Source organism: Lontra canadensis, unplaced genomic scaffold, assembly GCF_010015895.1.
Source record: "Lontra canadensis isolate GAN:19392208 unplaced genomic scaffold, GSC_riverotter_1.0 scaffold68, whole genome shotgun sequence".
Classification (NCBI taxonomy): Eukaryota; Metazoa; Chordata; class Mammalia; order Carnivora; family Mustelidae; genus Lontra; species Lontra canadensis.
Window position 1 is genome coordinate 11,600,340 of NW_022631062.1, and position 16,019 is coordinate 11,616,358.

The 16,019-nt window shown below is 64.8% G+C and overlaps 1 protein-coding gene and 1 pseudogene across 1 annotated transcript; one reads left to right on the top strand and one right to left on the bottom strand.

Annotated features, from left to right (window-relative positions):
• Positions 1 to 681: 681 nt before the first annotated feature.
• GTPBP6 (GTP binding protein 6 (putative)) lies at positions 682 to 11,859 on the top strand. Its single transcript, XM_032880261.1, has 10 exons — positions 682 to 1,052; positions 4,175 to 4,312; positions 4,908 to 4,978; positions 5,149 to 5,279; positions 5,655 to 5,725; positions 6,736 to 6,894; positions 8,750 to 8,958; positions 10,514 to 10,662; positions 11,166 to 11,318; positions 11,638 to 11,859. Exons 1-10 carry the CDS (start codon positions 704 to 706, stop codon positions 11,759 to 11,761), a joined length of 1,554 nt encoding a protein of 517 aa, XP_032736152.1. The 5' UTR covers positions 682 to 703; the 3' UTR covers positions 11,762 to 11,859.
• A 2,917-nt stretch (positions 11,860 to 14,776) lies between these two features.
• Positions 14,777 to 15,950, bottom strand: LOC116880854 (annotated as a pseudogene).
• Between the last annotated feature and the right edge of the window lie 69 nt (positions 15,951 to 16,019).

Sequence of the window (16,019 nt, forward strand, 5' to 3'; positions counted from 1 at the left end):
GTAGCCGTGGGACCCCAAGCAGGGTTCTGACCCCCGGGGTAACAGTCAGACCCCCAAGCAGGGTTCTGACCTCCGGGGTAGCAGTCGGACCTCCAAGTAGGGTTCTGACCTCCGGGTAGCACTCGAACCCCCACGCAGGGCTCTGACCACCGGGGCAGCATCCTGACCCCCCCACGGAGGGCTCTGACCTCCGGGGTAGCAGTCGGACCCTTACTACAGGGTTCAGAACCCCTGGAGAACACTCGGACCCCCACGCAGGGCTCTGATCCCCAGGGCAGCACTCGGACCCCCACGACAGTGTTCTGACCTCCGGGGCTCTACTCGGACCCCCACGCAGGGTTCCGACCCCCGGGGCAGCACTCGGACCCCCACGACTGTGTTGTCACCTCCGAGGCAGCACTCGGACCCCCACGCAGGGCTCAGACCCCCGGGGACGGTAGTGGACTTCCAGGACCAGACTCCAACGGCGGGCGAAGGCCGCGGAGGGGGACGCGTGGTGGGAAGCGCCCGCCCCCGCTGGCCGCGCTACCTGGTCTCGGGTCTCCGGAGAGCAGGACCCGCAGAAGTGAAGCTCGTCGGGGCCGGCGGCGTCCCGCCCCCCAGCGCCCGCGAACGTCCATCAGGAGGCGGCGGCCAATGGGGAGCTCGCACGGAAGCCCCACCCCCCCGAGGTCCCGCCTCTTTGCGTGCGGCAAAAGGCGGGATGTGGGCCCTGCGGGCCGCCGTCCGCTCAGGGGCCTGGGTCTCCCGTGTGGTTCGCGGCCGCGGGGCCCCGAGAGCTGCGCCGTCGCTGCCGGCCTTGCCGGATCGCGCGCTCGCCGCCTTCGGCCCCGGGGGACTCAAGGGCCCAGGAGGTGGAGGACGGGGCCCACGGGCTGACGGCCCGAGCAGCCGAACGGGAGAGGAGGAGGAGGAGCCAGAAGATGCGGAGGAGAAAGAGGAGGAGGAGGAGCTACTGAGGAGGGACCCTTTGCTGCCAGCGGAGACCCAGCGCGTGTGTCTGATTCACCCTGAGGTCAAGCGGGGACCGCGGAAGCAGCAGCTGACCGGAGGTGACCCGGAGCGGTACCGCGGCCGGGGTCGGGGTCAGGGACACTGAGAGGCGGGGCTTCCGGGGTGGAGACTCGGAGGGGGCGGGGCTCCGAGTGCTGGAGGTGGGGAAGGGGCCGGGGACACTGAGAGGCGGGACTTCCGGGGTGGAGACTCATAGGGGGCGGGGCTCCGAGTGCTGGTGCTCGGGGCGGGGACTGGGAGGGGTCGCTCCGAGGGTAGTCGAGGGACCTTGGGGCGGGTCGGGGTACTCAGTGGGGCGTGTCGGGGGCGGGGCTTCGAGTTCTGGCGCAGGGGAAGTTGCCGGGGATGCTGAGAGGCGGGCCTTTCGGGGGGCGGGGCTTCGAGTGCTGGTGGTCGGGGCGGGGACTAGGCGGGGCTGAGCTCCGAGAGTGTCGCTCAAGGAGGGACCCTGGGGGCGGGGCCCGGGACTTAGAGGCGGGACTGCGGCGGGAGGGGTGGAGACTCAGGGGCGGGGTTCCAGGGCAGGTGCTCTCGGGGGGGAGACTCGGAGCGCCCCAGTGAAACCGCTCCCCTCCGCCCCTGCAAACCCGCGCTGGGCGGTGGAATCAGTCCTCCACCCCCCCATCCCCGTATCTGCCCCGTGTGTGGTCTTCCCTCTCCAGCATGTGCTAGAATCGCGCAGTGCGCGGCCTTGCAGACCGGCTCTTTTCGCTCAGCGTGCACCCCAGGGTCGTGTGTGACCTGCTGTGGCTCGACCGCTGCTTTGTGTTCGGTGCTGATGATATCCCGTTGTCTGGGTGCGCCCGGGGGCTCCGTCGGGGACGCACCTGCCTTCAGCTCAGGTCATGATCCTGGGGTCCTGGGATTGGTCCGGCCTGGGCTCCCTGCCCAGTAGGGAGGGAGTCTGCTTCTCCCTCCGCCTGTCCTCCTGCTCGCTCGTTCTCTCTCTGTCCGTGTCTCTCCTGCTGTCTCTCTCTCTGTCCGTGTCTCTGCCAGAGAGACGACTGACGACAGATGCCTCAAACTGCTTTCCAAGGGGCTGCGCCGCTTGCCTTCCCGCCAGCGGTGACGACAGATCTCACTGCTCCTGCCGTCACCCGCGTTAGGTGCTGGCCCCCTGATGCATCTGGGGCCCGTCTGATCAGTGCGTACCAGGATCTCCTAGGAGTTTGCCCGTTTTCCCCCGATGAGAGATGGCGCAGCCCACGGACTGGCGTTTGCCGCCCCGTGCGCTCTGGGGGGTGTGTGTTGGGTCTGCAGACCATCGTGTCATCACGCTCTTTCCCTGCCGCGGACTCTCCGGCGTTCTTTGTGCGCCATGGAGAGCGTTCCTTTCTCAGCTGGTTTAGGAAAGTTTCAGTCCAGTCCACAGCCTGACTCTTCCTGCTCTCAATGCCGTTCCCAGGGCACACGTTGCAGCTGTCACTGCCGTCCCATCCGCACGCCGGGGGGTCGTGCCTCGGCCTTGCCCGGCCGCTCACAGGCCCATCCCAGGAGTTCTTCACTTCCGTTGGAGCGGTTCCGACCGCTCACCTTTGCATTCCGTTCTTTCTCGGGCTTTCCGTCTGTCTGCTACGCTGCCCTCTGTTCTGGCGCGCTTTCTGCTTAATCCGCTAGAGCCGGCGCGGTTCGGATCGTAGTGGGATTTTCCAAAGTTGGTTTGTTTATTAGTCAGGGACAGAGAAACCACAAGCAGGGGGAGCGGCAGAGTCAGAGGAAGAAGCAGGCTCCCTGCCCAGCTTCTGCATTGCAGAACCCGTTCCTGGGACCGTGTGGGCAGGGGACGCGGTCCGTAGTGCCCGTCGTGCGTGAGGCCCTGCGTCAGAACCGTGGACTGCACACACTGCTTCTCGCCACTCGCTCCCACCAGGTGGGCACCCAGCCCTGGGCTTGGGTGGCTCCACGTGGCAATTGGACCACACCCCCAGGTGCTGGCCGCAGGCACTCCCGGAAGTCTCAGGACCCCAGCAGAGGGTTGTGGGAAGCCAATCCGCGATGCAGTGGGGGGACATGGCCCAACCGGGGAGGTGGCGAAAGACAGTGCCTGGGGGTTTTGCTGATGGGCGACGTGTGACGTTGAAGGAGGGAAGCTGGGGCTGGCCCCGTGCCCCTGATCAGAGCACCGGAAGGGTGGCGGAGCGGAGGACTCACGTTCCCCTTCAGGAGTCAGAGCTGAGGAGACCGTGCGTCCCTCAGGGGATGGGGCACCCCGTCCCCCACCAAGCAGAGCGTGCAGCTTCTCCGCAGGACTTTGGATCCCCCCACCCCAGCCTCATCATGGACCCCGCACCCCGCCACGCCGGGCTCAGTTTCCTCCCTGTGCCTGAGCTCTGCAGACAATTCGGGGACCTAAAATTGGCCCAGAGCTCTCAGCACCTGGTCACTGGAGTGGGGACAATGAGCACGGGGTGCGTGTCCGGAAGAGACGGCTCCTCTGGGACATTGTGCTGTGGGGAAGGGCACAGGGTCGCCCTGTGGGGCGGTCGGGAGAGCGCAGTGTCTCAGGAGTGCCCTGTGCTGCCTCCCTGCTTGGGAATGCTGTCAGGACAAGCCTCCCGCCTGAGGCCCCAGTTCCCCACGCCCTCAGCTCCTGGGACCGGCCCCTCCTTGGGAGCCCAGCCCCCTGTCTGGGATGCTCGCTGAACTTTCCCCAGGCCCCCTCCTGCACAGGCTGGCACCAAGGCCCCATACATCATCCTGTCCGTCCTGGGTGGCTGTTTGCTATCTTTCCTGTGTAGCATTGGCACGGGAGTCCAGGGACACCCACTCCTTGTCCACAGGGCTCACAGCCCACCCTGTGGGGAATGCAACATGTTCCCTGGGCCCTCAGGGGCTCCATGCAAGATATGCTGTGTGCTGGGGCGCGCCAGACCATGGAGGCCTCCCGTTTGCTGCCAAGTCCCCAGTTACCACATTAGGAGGACCCGTCCTTGCATTCCCCTGGCCTCATCCTCCCCTTCTCGCTGTCTGTGGCTGGAACAGCATCGCTGTGTCTTGGAACAAATGGGTACGGGGGTGCTTTCTCACGACCGCTGTGCATGCTGCAGGAAGCCATCCCAGCCAAGGGACATGGGCCGGGCAGGCAAGGCAGGGCTGGACGGGGCCCAGGGCCGAGCCCATGGGGACGTGTCCCTCACTCTGGCCCTGTGTCTCCTGAAAGCTGAGTGGCAGGTGGCAGAAGCAGAAGCACTGGTCCACACACTGGATGGCTGGTCGGTGGTGGAAAGGATGGTGGTGCCCACCAAAACACCCGATGGAAAGCTCATCTTCGGCAAAGGGACTTTGGAGCACCTGACAGGTGGGTCCCTGCGCCCCTCCCTTCCTGAGAGAAGCAGAGCGACAGACGGGCTCTCACCTGGGCCCTATAGAGGCGTCCTCATGGGAACTTGGATCACACATTGAGAAGCCCACCGTGCCTCTCTCACAATTTGCTTTGTGCCCAGTGGTGCCACTGGGGCCATTCGGAGTAGGGTGGACACCGGCCCCGAGGTCCCCGGCCTATCTCTGCCTCCACACAGCGTGCTGGGTGTGAACTCTGTTTCCACCGAACCCCGAGGGTCTGCAGCCCCCGCTGACATCCAGCTCACAGCACAGATCAGCAAGCTCAGCACATATGCCCAGAGGGCTGTGCACCGTCCACTTCCGTCACCCTGAGGTCTTAGACCCGTTTAGTCCCCATGGGGTTATGCACCTGCCATGTTTCTGCAAGACCCACACCCCTGCAGGGGGAGCCCAGTCCTCCCCTTGACCCCCATCCCGCACACCTGACTTCCCTAACGTATGCCCAGAGACTTGAGGCTGTCTGGCGGACCCGGCCAGCCAAGGCTCAGGGTCAGTCCCACGATGGACTGCACGGCGCACAGACATCCAATGGGGCCTTCTCTCCTCCCCAGAGAAAATCAGAGGGTCGCCAGAAATCACGGCGGTCTTTCTGAACGTGGAGAGGCTGGCCACGCCTACCAAGGTATGCGGGAGCCCCTCTGTGTTTCCCACGCCGGTGCACTGGGGGTGTTGGGTCAGCATCCCCCTGGGACAGGACAGCTGAGGGTACCGGACCGCAGCCAGCGTCCCATCCGCCCCCTTCACCCGAGGTGCCACCACAGACGTCTTCCCTCCCTCCCTCTCCCTTTGCAGAAGGAACTGGAAGCCAGCTGGGGCGTGCCGGTGTTCGACCGGTTCACGGTGGTCCTTCACATTTTCCGCTGCAACGCCCGGACCAAGGAGGCGCGGCTGCAGGTGGCACTGGCTGAGCTGCCCCTTCTCAGGTACCTGGCACTCCGCCAGCAGTCGCAGCTTACCCCAGACCCTCTTCTGGCGGTTGTATGTCGGACTCGACCGCCACCTGGAGCGTGGCCAGGACAGAGTGCGGGGCTGGCCACGCCCTCCCGGACAGCTGCTTGTCAGGTGCCGTGCCCAAGCAGCATGTGTGCCAGGACACGTCCCCCTGGTAGGCCCATCACCCCCCTGTGGGGCCCTCCGTCCGCGGTGTGACGGCCTGGGCAGGAGGGAGGACTACCTCGCCCTGGTCTCTGCACCCAGAGTTCTTGTCCTCACGTCTCCATGTTGGCACCTGCCGTGCTCGCACTGGATGGGCGTGTGTTTCCGTTCCTGTCGGCTGAGATGCCCCCTTCCCACGGCAGGTCCCACCTGAAAAGCAGCACTGCCCACCCGGATGGACAAGGACGGGGCTCACGCTATATCATGGGGTCAGGTAACGTGTGAGGTCTTGTCACAGGGTGCTGGGGCGGGGCGGGGGGCATGTCCCAGCAGCCACCCCTAGGGAAGAGGACAACGTTACTGAAAGATCCAGTGGGGCAAGGGCGGCATGTGGGCCTCTTGTGTGTCCTCTTCACACAAACTGAGATACGTAGGCCGTCTCCGGTGGCAGCTGGAACAAAGGACCACAAACCGGGGGCTTAAAAGCCACAGGAATCTACCCTCCCAGCTTCGGAGAGCAGAGTCTGAGACCCAGGTGCGGCAGATACTAAGATCCAGGCGGGACAGGGATGCTGAGATGCAGGCAGGGCAGGGCCACTGAGATCCAGGAAGGGCAGAGAGGCTGACATTCAGGTGGGACAGGGATGGTGAGATCCAGGAAGGACAAGGATGTGGAGATCCAGGTGGCGCAGGGCTGTGCTCTCTCCTGAGGCTCTAGGAGTTGCTCCTTCCTGCCTCTTCCAGCTTCTGGGGCTCCAGCATCCCTGGGCTGATCACCACGTCCCCCCCATCTCTGCCTCTGTCCTTACGTGGCTTCTCCTCTCTGTCTCCTTCCATCTTTTATGTGGACGTTTATGTTTTGATTTAGGCCCCCCTCATCTAGGATGAGCCCATCTCAGATCCTCCACTGGTTGTATGTGCCAAGACCCTATTCCGAAACGGGGTCCCGTTCCCAGGTCCTGGGGGTCAGGACGTGGATGTGTCTTTACGGGCACCTCTCAGGTCGGCTGTGGATGTCATGGGGCTGTCCTTGCAAGGCTCCCCGTTCCTCCCGCAGCTGATGTGAGAGGGCAGAAGGCCATGGGCAAGACCACCTTCTGCTGCACAAAGCCGTCTTGCAGGTGGGAAGGCGTTGAGGCAGTGGCCTCGTGGTAGAGCAGGCTAGGGGGATCCCAGTGAGAAGATCCCGGTCCACGTCCCGCACAGGGACCTCGGTGGCACTTTTTGCTCGGACGTCTTTGCTGCCTCCTCCGCGCACTGACGCGCGATCTCTGGCGTCTCTAGGAGAATCCTTCATGCAGGTGCAGCAGCGCCTCTTGAAGGAAAAGGAAATGAAGATCCGGAAGGCCCTGGAGAGACTGAGGCAGAAACGGCGTCTCCTGGGGAGGCAGCGGAGGCGGCAGGAGTTCCCGGTGATCGCCGTGGTGGGGTACACCAACTGCGGTGAGAGCCCCTCCGGGCGTGAGAAGTGGGGTCCGCGCTGCCTTCTCACCCCATACCCCTGTGCCGGGCCCGTGTGTTTGGGGAGAATCCGTCAGAAATGCACCGAGACTGTGGCACTCGGAGGGCCGACCCGTGAGCACAGGTGGAAAGCAGGGCTGCCGTCCTCAGGAGGGTCACAGAGCCCACGGCCCGCACCCTGCCAAGTCATGGGTGTGGTCGTCGAGCGCTGGACGGTGGACAGGGCTGCTGTCCCTTACCGGGGCGTTGTAAACTCAGTGATAGAAAAGAAACCAAGACGTTTTTAAGCTCATTCCCGGTAGACCTGCCCGTAGAAGACGGAGAGCCATCTGGGTTGCGACCGATGAGACATCACGGCACGTCTCATGGCTCCGTTCGCGTGTGGGCTTAGCGCGGTCGCGGGCAGGGTGTCGGCCCTCGGGTTTCCTTCGTGCTGAGGCCCTGGGCTCACAGGGACCCTCCCACACAGGGCGAGCACGGCAGGCTCACTTCCTCACCCTCGAGACTCGCCCCGCAAGCGTGAGCCGCCCTAAGGTCCGGTCCCCGTGCGTGGCCGGAAGACCCCTGTGACGCCACCACCCCCTGTCCTCAAGGAGCTGGCGGTCCCCGTCCGAGGAGAGAGGGAACTTGCCACAAAACCTGGGACGGGACACCAGGGATGCACCTTGGTTTCGGAGACCCCTGTCGGCACCACAGTTCACCGCTGTGCGAAACGCAGGCGACTTCTCTGCGGCCGTGTGGGGTGGCGAATACGGGGGCTTGGTGCGTGGTGGATGGGCGTTACATGGGGGTCTGTTGCGGTCCCTGAGGCTCGGCCGGCGCGTGGGACGACAGGACGCGTCCATAACCAGGCACCTCCTGTCCGTCCACAGTGCCCGGTCACCCCACGGCAGGCAGGTCCCCTCCTGCTGCACCTTGAGGTCAGGGCTCCTCGGCGGTTGCCGGCCATGTCCGAGGACTAGCCCCGAGCAAGGTCTGGGTCCGGACACGGGTCCACCTGTTGGTAAGGCTGTGGGGGAACACCCTCTGGGGGCCGTTGGACACGCACAGCTCCCGCCGGTCTACACCATCACACTCCATCGGCACCATCACCCGTCACACAGACACCCACCCCTGACACACAGCACACACACCCCTACCGTCATCCCCGTCTACACAGTCACCCACCCTCTCACAGAGTGTACCCTCCCCCACTGCACCATCATCGCGTCTACCCAGACCTGACACACAGTGTACCTGCCCCCACTCCACCATCATCCCTGTCTACGCAGACACACACCCCAATACACAGTGTACCCACCCCCACTCCACCATCAGCCCTGTCCACGCAGACACCCGCCCTCTCACACAGCACACATTCCTACTCCATCCCCCTTGCGTCCGCCATCACTCTTCTATATGCTGATACCCCTGTGTCTCTGGCACACGGGGCGCCTGCCTCGTCTGTGTGAACACCAATCCTGTATCACTCACATACAAATAGGACTCCCGTGTCTACACCATTACCCTCATCTGCCCGGGTGCCCACCCACCCCTCTCCCATTCACACATCCCCACCCTGGCTACCCCAGCGCTGTCCTGTAGGTAGCCTCTCATGCCCCAGGCCCTGGACCTCCTGACCCTCATGGACAATGGGGAGCAGCATCCTCTCAACCACAAGGCATCCCAAGAGTCCTACAGAGTGAGACCTAGGAGCTCAGAGACCTCACAAACCGTGGCCACCACATGGCCAGAGGCATGTGGGTCCGACTTGGAACCTCCCGAGGTACAGCGGTAGACAGTGGGGCATGTGTGAGGGGGCCTGTCATGCATGTGTCCCCTTTGGCCCACCTTCCAGGAAAAACCACGCTGATTAAGGCCCTGACCGGCGACGACACTGTCCAGCCCCGGGATCAGCTGTTTGCAACACTGGACGTCACAGCTCATGCTGGGTGGCTGCCCTCCCGCATGGCTGTCATTTACATGGACACCATTGGCTTCCTCTCCCAGCTGCCCCACAGCCTCATCGACTCCTTCTCTGCCACCCTGGAAGACGTGGCTCGTTCAGTGAGTGTGGGATGATCCCAGGGGCCAACTTCCCCGAAACACCAGCATTACCTGAGGCCAGGTCCCCTCATACACAACACAACCCTGGGGACTGGACCCCTCACACATGACACAACAGGGGGGCTGGGTCCCCTCACACATGACGCAGCATGGGGCACAGGTCCCCTCGCACATGACACAACCCATGGACCAGATTCCCTCACTCGTGGCACAACAAGGGGTCCAGAGCCTCTCGTACACAACACAACCCAGGGCCTAGGTCTTCTCATTCACAACACAACCCTGAGACCGGGTTCCCTCACACACAGCACAGTCTGAGGACCGGACCCCTCACCCATGACACAGCCCAGAGGCTGGGTCTCCTCACCCATGACACAGCCCTGGGGCCCGGGGCCCGTCACACACAACGCAACGCAGGGATCAGGTCCCATCGCTCACAGCCCAGCCCTGGGGGCCGGATCCTCTCACTCATGACACAACGTGGGGACCAGATTCTGTCATACGTGTTGCAGCGCTAGGGCCTGGGTTACCCTCATGCACAGCACAACCCAGAGCCCAGGTCTCACATGTGACAACCCCAGGGACTCCTGTCCCTTCCCCCTCCGGAAACTGGCGCCTCACTCCCCCTGGCAGCGAGGTCTTCCTAGTGACCTCTTCCAAGGAGGTAGAGCCCTTCTGCAGGGAGGTAGAGCCCTTCTGCAGGGAGGTAGAGCCCTTCTGCAGGGAGACCTGGGACTCCTGCCCCTTGGCCCTCGGGTCAGCCTTTGTGTGCAGCTTTGGGGTGATGGGATGCAACGGCACGTGCTGTTGGGGCGTCCACCAAAACCCCAACCTAGTGTCAGCATGAGGAAAGAACCAAACGCCAACTGAAAGGCGTCCCACAAAATGCCCACACGTGCTGAACGCGGTCAGGGTTCAGAGGACCCAGGAGAGGTGACAGACGGACGTGACACGTGTCCTGTCTGGCGTCCCAGGACAGAAAGGAAGAGATGCGTGACTCTGGAAAGACAGGAACATGCTGGTGTCACCCCTTGCCCGTGGCCTGTGCTCCCGGGAACAGTCGTGGTGGTGGTCCCTGCCTCCCTGTTCGCCTTTTCCAAAACCAAACGTTTCTGGAATAAAATGCTTATCTTTTTCTTAATTTCAAGTGCCTCGAAAACCTGGGAGCAAACGTTGCAGAACGTAAGCGGTCGGTCCCTCTGTTTCCAGGGGCAGAATCACAAGCAATTCTTACCCTTTCCCCTTGTGCGTTTTCCCAGTAACGTGTCGGATCCCTGCCTGTGCACCATTTAAAATCAGCCAAATGGGGTTCTTCAAGGTTCAAAGTAAGCGAGAGTCTGGAAGTTTCCCAGTGAGCGTGCAGGTGTAGAGCGGGACCCTGTGGGCTTTGAGACGCCTGAGAAGCCCAGGGCCCTGGGCCGGGTGCAGGCGAGCGGCCTGTCCGGGGTGGGACCCAGCACCACGGCCCAGCGGTGGTGTCAGGGAGCTCCTACCAGGGCATGCGGTGCCCCGTCCTGCCTCCCCGTCCCCACCGCGTGGCTCTTCTGCGCCTCAGGATCTGATCGTCCACGTGAGGGACGTGACCCACCCTGAGACGGAGCTGCAGAAAGCCAGTGTCCTGTCCAGCCTGCACGGCCTGCGCCTGCCCGCCCCCCTCCTGGACTCCATGCTGGAAGTTCATAACAAGACGGACCTGGTGCCGGGGTGAGTGGACCCCTGCCCGCCCACGACCCCACGACCCCACGGCCCACCCACGACCCCATGACCCCACGAACCCACAGCCCCACGGCCCCATGACCCCGGAGCCTCATGCCTGGCGGTGCCAGTGGGCACCTGTGTGACGGGGGCCGCGCCGTGACTGACAAGATCAGGCTGCGTTCGTCCTCCCGGGGCGCGTCCCCCCTGCTCTCAGGATGACAAGGGGGGTCAGAGCGCCCTTCTCCCACCTGCCTGCTGTGAAGGGCTTTCACACGCAAGCAGTCACAGGCCACCAGACCGGCCATTTCGGGGTCTTCTGTTCTGAGTCCCCTCACCCCCATGGACCCCGTGTTTCCTGGAACCGTTATCATGGTTTCCATGGTGTTCCCGTCTGACATCCTGACGCACACGGAGGTGGTCCCGGTGGGAGCTCGGGGGGGCGGCGTCCCCGGGGGACCCTCACTCTATCTCTCCGAGGCTGAGCTGAGTCTGGGGCTGCCCTCATCCAGGTATAGCCCGGCGGAACCCCAGGCTGTGGCCGTGTCCGCCCTCCTGGGGCACGGGCTCCCAGAGCTGAAGGCGCGGCTGGAGGACGCCATCCGTAGAGCCACGGGGAGACAGGTCCTCACCCTGCGGGTCCGGCTGGCGGGCACACAGCTGAGGTGCGTGGGCCTGGCCTGGCGGGGGAGCGGCCGGGGCCGTGGCCGTGACTGTGCGGGGGGTGCAGGTGTGGGAAAGGCGACGGAGTGGGCCCGGCACCAGCACGCAGAGGAGCATGTGGTTTCCGAGGTCGCCCACTGCGAACCTGGGTGCATCAGCCCACGTGCGGGGCCAGCCAGCTGTTGGTGGGCAGGCCGTGGCCAGGCCGTTGCCAGGCCGCGGGCGGGGGCGACGAGGCTGTGGGCGGCCCGGGGACGGAACTCTCGGCGTACTTTCCGCTCACGCGTCCTTACGCGGCGTTGCCCTCACGCACACCCGCAGCTGGCTGCATCGGGAGGCCACCGTGCAGGACGTGGACGTGATTCCCGAGGCCGGAGTGGCCGACGTCACCGTCGTCATCAGCAAGTCCGCCTACGGCAAGTTCAGGAAGCTCTTTCCCGAGTGAATGGACGTCGTGTCCGCCGCCGTCTCTGGGCCTCCTGCCCGCCCCCTCCGTGGCCGCTCCGGGAGGAAGGGCCGGCGGCCGGAACTCCAAGGTCGGCTTGCCGGCGGACTGAGCGGCTCCTGCTGGCGGACCGCGCGTGCCTTGTGAGAGCGGACGTGCCTCCCGCAGGGTTCCGGCCGCAGGACACGGTCCCTCTGCTGCTTCCACGTGTGGGCCACCCTGCAGGAGGACGTCCCGCCCGTGGCGGCCGTGAGGGGCCGGTGGCGGCTTCCCCGTCCGCCGTGGGTCGCAGACTGAGCAGCCAGGCCTCGCTGCTCCCTGCGGAGTGCCCTGGACGTCCTGACGGCCTCCCGGCGGCCGGGAGCCTCTTGGCACGGGTCGTGGGAAAACACGGCGCGTCCTTGAATCAGCACGGAGCGGGGGTGCTCCGCGCTCGCCCGCAGCCGGCTGGGGACAGCCGGCTGGGACGGGCCAGGCTGGAGGGACCACGCCTTTCCCTAGTCCGTCAGGGACTGGGGCTGTCTTCACCGAAGGTCCCGGGACACAGGACAGGACGCAGGTCCCTCTGCTGGGAGAGACGTCCGCGGACATTGCAGGGGCCCCGAGCCCGGTGCTGTTCCCCGTTCTCTGGAGGGAACAGTGATGTCAACGGCCACCCTGTCGCCGCCCGGGACGCTGTCTTGCTTGGTTTCCCCCTTTGACGTGTGTTCACCGTTACAGCGGTGTTGTGGGAGTGATTCCGGATTTCGGAACTCAGGGATTAAGGAAAAAACACCTGCAGCCTGCCTGGGGGTCTGCAGGGCGGCGGAGGGCCTTCCTACGGACGGGGGAGCGCTCTCCTCGCTCAGGCGTGAGATGAGAAGACAGCCTGGGGAAGCAGATCGCCGCAGTGCTGGCGTGGAAGACGGAGGGGCCGCCGGCAGTCGGGGACAGCAGGGAGCACGGGGAGCTTGGGAGCTGGGTCCCCACCCGGAGGTCCCAGCCCCTGACGTGGGCCCCGTGAGACCCACGTCAGCGTGCTGGCCCGCGGAACCGTTAGGAGAATACATGTGTGTGCTCTGAAGTCAGCACGTGTGCTCGTCTGTCCAGCGGCTCCGGGACGCTCGCATGTGCGGGGTCCTGCGGCGTGGACGGGCGGGACCGGACGACAGCGCCCCGCGTGCTGGCGGTGTGCTGGGACGGCCTCTCCTGTTCTTCCCACGGGGGCCCCGAGGGCTGAGTGTGCGGCTGAGATGAGGTCCCGCGGTGCGGCCGGGACTGCACGGTGGACAGGGTGGTGTGAGGGTCCTCCTGCACGGCCATCGTCGGGGCCGGTGACGCAGATTAGGGGAGCACGAGATCCCCTTGCACTGGCCAGGGTGGTGGACGGAGAGGGCACGCCAGCGCATGGTCCTGGCCGGCCCCGTGGCCAGGTCGGGCTCCAGGACAGCCCAGGTGTGCTTGGGGCATCAGGACAGCTGCTGCCCTTGGACGGCTGACCCGTCGAGACCCACCCGGCTTTACGCTTTACTCGGCTCAGCCCCTGGGCGGTTGGGTGCTACGGGGTCTCTGAAGAGACCCTGGGGGGCAGCAAAGCTCCTGCATGGGCCACCCCAGCTCCCAAGGCGCAGCCCAGTCCACATGCCCCTAGGAATGTGCCTCGCTCTACCCCGAACCCCCGCAGCCATGCATTCTACCCGGGTACTATGTCGGGGGCGCACACGTGCCTCCAGGCCCCACCCCTGGGCTCTGGCTGCTCCATCCCAATTCCTCCCTATGCAGGAGAAGGGGTGCACGTGGGGTCAGGCCTCTGTCCCTCACTCTCCTTCTGGCGTACCCGCCCCCGCCTGGTGTCCCTACCCCAAGGCCTGGAGACTGCAGAGTCCTGACATCCGCTGTGGATGCTTAGTGAAGGGGGGCGTGATGAGGGGCTGGGGCTCCAGGGGGCATGCAGCAGAGGGTGGGAGCCGTGGAGGCACCTGGGAGGACAGTCAGGGGGCTTCACGGGCCTGGGAGGGAGCATCGAAGGGCTTCCAGGGGCCTGGGAGAGTCGGGGGGCTTCCAGGGTCCGGGAGGGAGGGGTGGGGGCCTTCTGGGAGCCTGGAGGGGCGGGGGGCTTCTGGGGTCTGGGAGGGAGGGCCACAGGTTTGGGGGGAGGACAGAGACGGTGTGAGGCTCACATTGGGGGATCCCCAGACCATGGAGCTCTGTCCAGCCCGTGGAGTTGGGGGCAGCCCGCAGGGCTCCCCGAGGGTCTTCTGGATTGCCGACACGGCCCGGAAATCGCGGCATCCACTCACCAAACAGAACCAGATCTGGAAAAGGCCTGATTTCATCCTAAAGAGAACACATTCAGACCCGGATTAAAGCATCATTGTTGAAGACGGTATCCTAAGAAGACAGAATGCCTTGGGCTCTTTCGTCGTCGGAGGAATGTTCCAGAACACGATACTCCAGGAGCTCCCAGAGTCCCTGTTTGTAGGGAAGAGAAATAAGACCGGAGACTGGGATTCTCCGTTTGGCTGAGAATCTGAAACCGCCAGCTTCCTAAACCTCACGTGCAAAGGACAGACTTCTGTAACCTTTGGGGTCATGACGTTGGAGCCCTGGGTCCCGGGAAACAGTGAAGCCTCTAACACGAGGCCTGACCGCCCGTGGAGGGGAGAGGATGGGTCTCACCCGGACCCCAGGGTTTTACCTCATGCAGGTCAACCACGTACTCCCCTGTCCCAAGAGAAGGGCGAGTGCCCCATGGGGTCGCAGGGAAAGCCCAGGCTCCACACAAGGCCCTGGGGTTTCCGCGGGGAAGGAAGATGGGAGAGTTCACGGGGCAGGCTGTCCAGCGTGAAAACCGGTGGTGGGCTCTGGGCGACAGGCCCCCGTCCCGGGGCGCCAGGACGGCGGGAAATCAGGCACGCCTCGCCCCACCGTGGTCCCCAGAGCCAGACCGTCCTACAAACAAGCTGGGCCAGGGCTGCGGCGCCATCTTCCCAGCAGCGTCCGCTCACCTCCAGTCCCTGCGTCCCCCTCTGGGGATCAGGCACTGCTGCGGACCCTGTCGTCGTGACGGTGTTCGTTGCGTGGCCTGTGGCCCGCGGGGAGGGCTGCCCGACAGCTCTGGCAGTGGCGGGCGTTGTAACCAACAATGTGTGTTTGAATGGAGGCGCACGGACACCTTCTGTAGGGATCGCGGGGTCGCACGCTTCACAGACGGCCGCGTGAACGGCACGGGCATGGGCACGGGCAAGCAGAGGACTCATCTGACTCGCTTTATTGGGATTTCGCGGGAGCGAAGCCCGCCCTGCGTCCAAGGAGCGGGCGAGTCGGTTCGCCTGTGAGCTCCGCGCGCCCCCATCCGTGCGGCGCGTGAGCGAAGGAGGACGGGGCGCTTCTCTTCCGGGGAAGACATGTGCTCCCACGTCCGCCGTTCGTCTGCGGGGATCCGCTAGCCCGGACAGGGGCCGCCTCACCGCCGTCCACAAGGCCCCCAAACGCAGAGCCTCGGGACAGAGAAATGAGTCGATACAGGGAACGTCTTGGTCGCGGTGAGCGCGGTGGAAACAGACCTTGAGAAACCATGGAACGGGGATACGGGAACAGTGACAAATGCCCAGCGTGGCTCTAGGAGACGGGAACAGTGACAGGCGCCGAAACCAGAGACGGGACCAGGAAGCTCAAGTTCGGGGACGGTTGAGGGCACCTCCCAGCGGGGCTGACGCACTGGGCAGCGCGAGGGGTCCGGGGTCCTCCGGCAGGAGGTCGGAGCAGCACAGACTGGCCGCTCCGGGGCTGGTTGCGAGGACGAGGACGCCACGGCAGCCCCCGGCGTGGGCACACCTGCCGGTCACACCCATGTCCCCGTCCCGCCACGAAGACGGTGCTACGGGAGGCCTCTGGGAAGGGGGAGGGAGTGTGCGCAGCAGCCCTCGCCATCAGACGGCCCCTCACGGGCCTTCCGTTACCATCACAGAAGCCAAAGTGAAACCAGCCCCCAGGGCCCACGGTGCTCGGGGAGACACACAGGCCGTGATGTCATCAGAATGAGAAGGAGGTTTCTCCGTGTCCGTGGTTTTCTCACTGGGATTCCGGTGCGCCCAGTCCTACCCAACACACATGGTATGACGAGGCTTCACGCGGCTGCTGGAAGCCATGAGGACGTCCTCCTGCTGCCCTCGAGGCCCCAGGGGAAGGGACGCCCCACGGCGGCCATGGCCCCGCCTGGGTTGAACCTCAAGCAGACCCAGGGTTCTGGGCCGTCCGTCCTCTCAGTTGCGAGCAC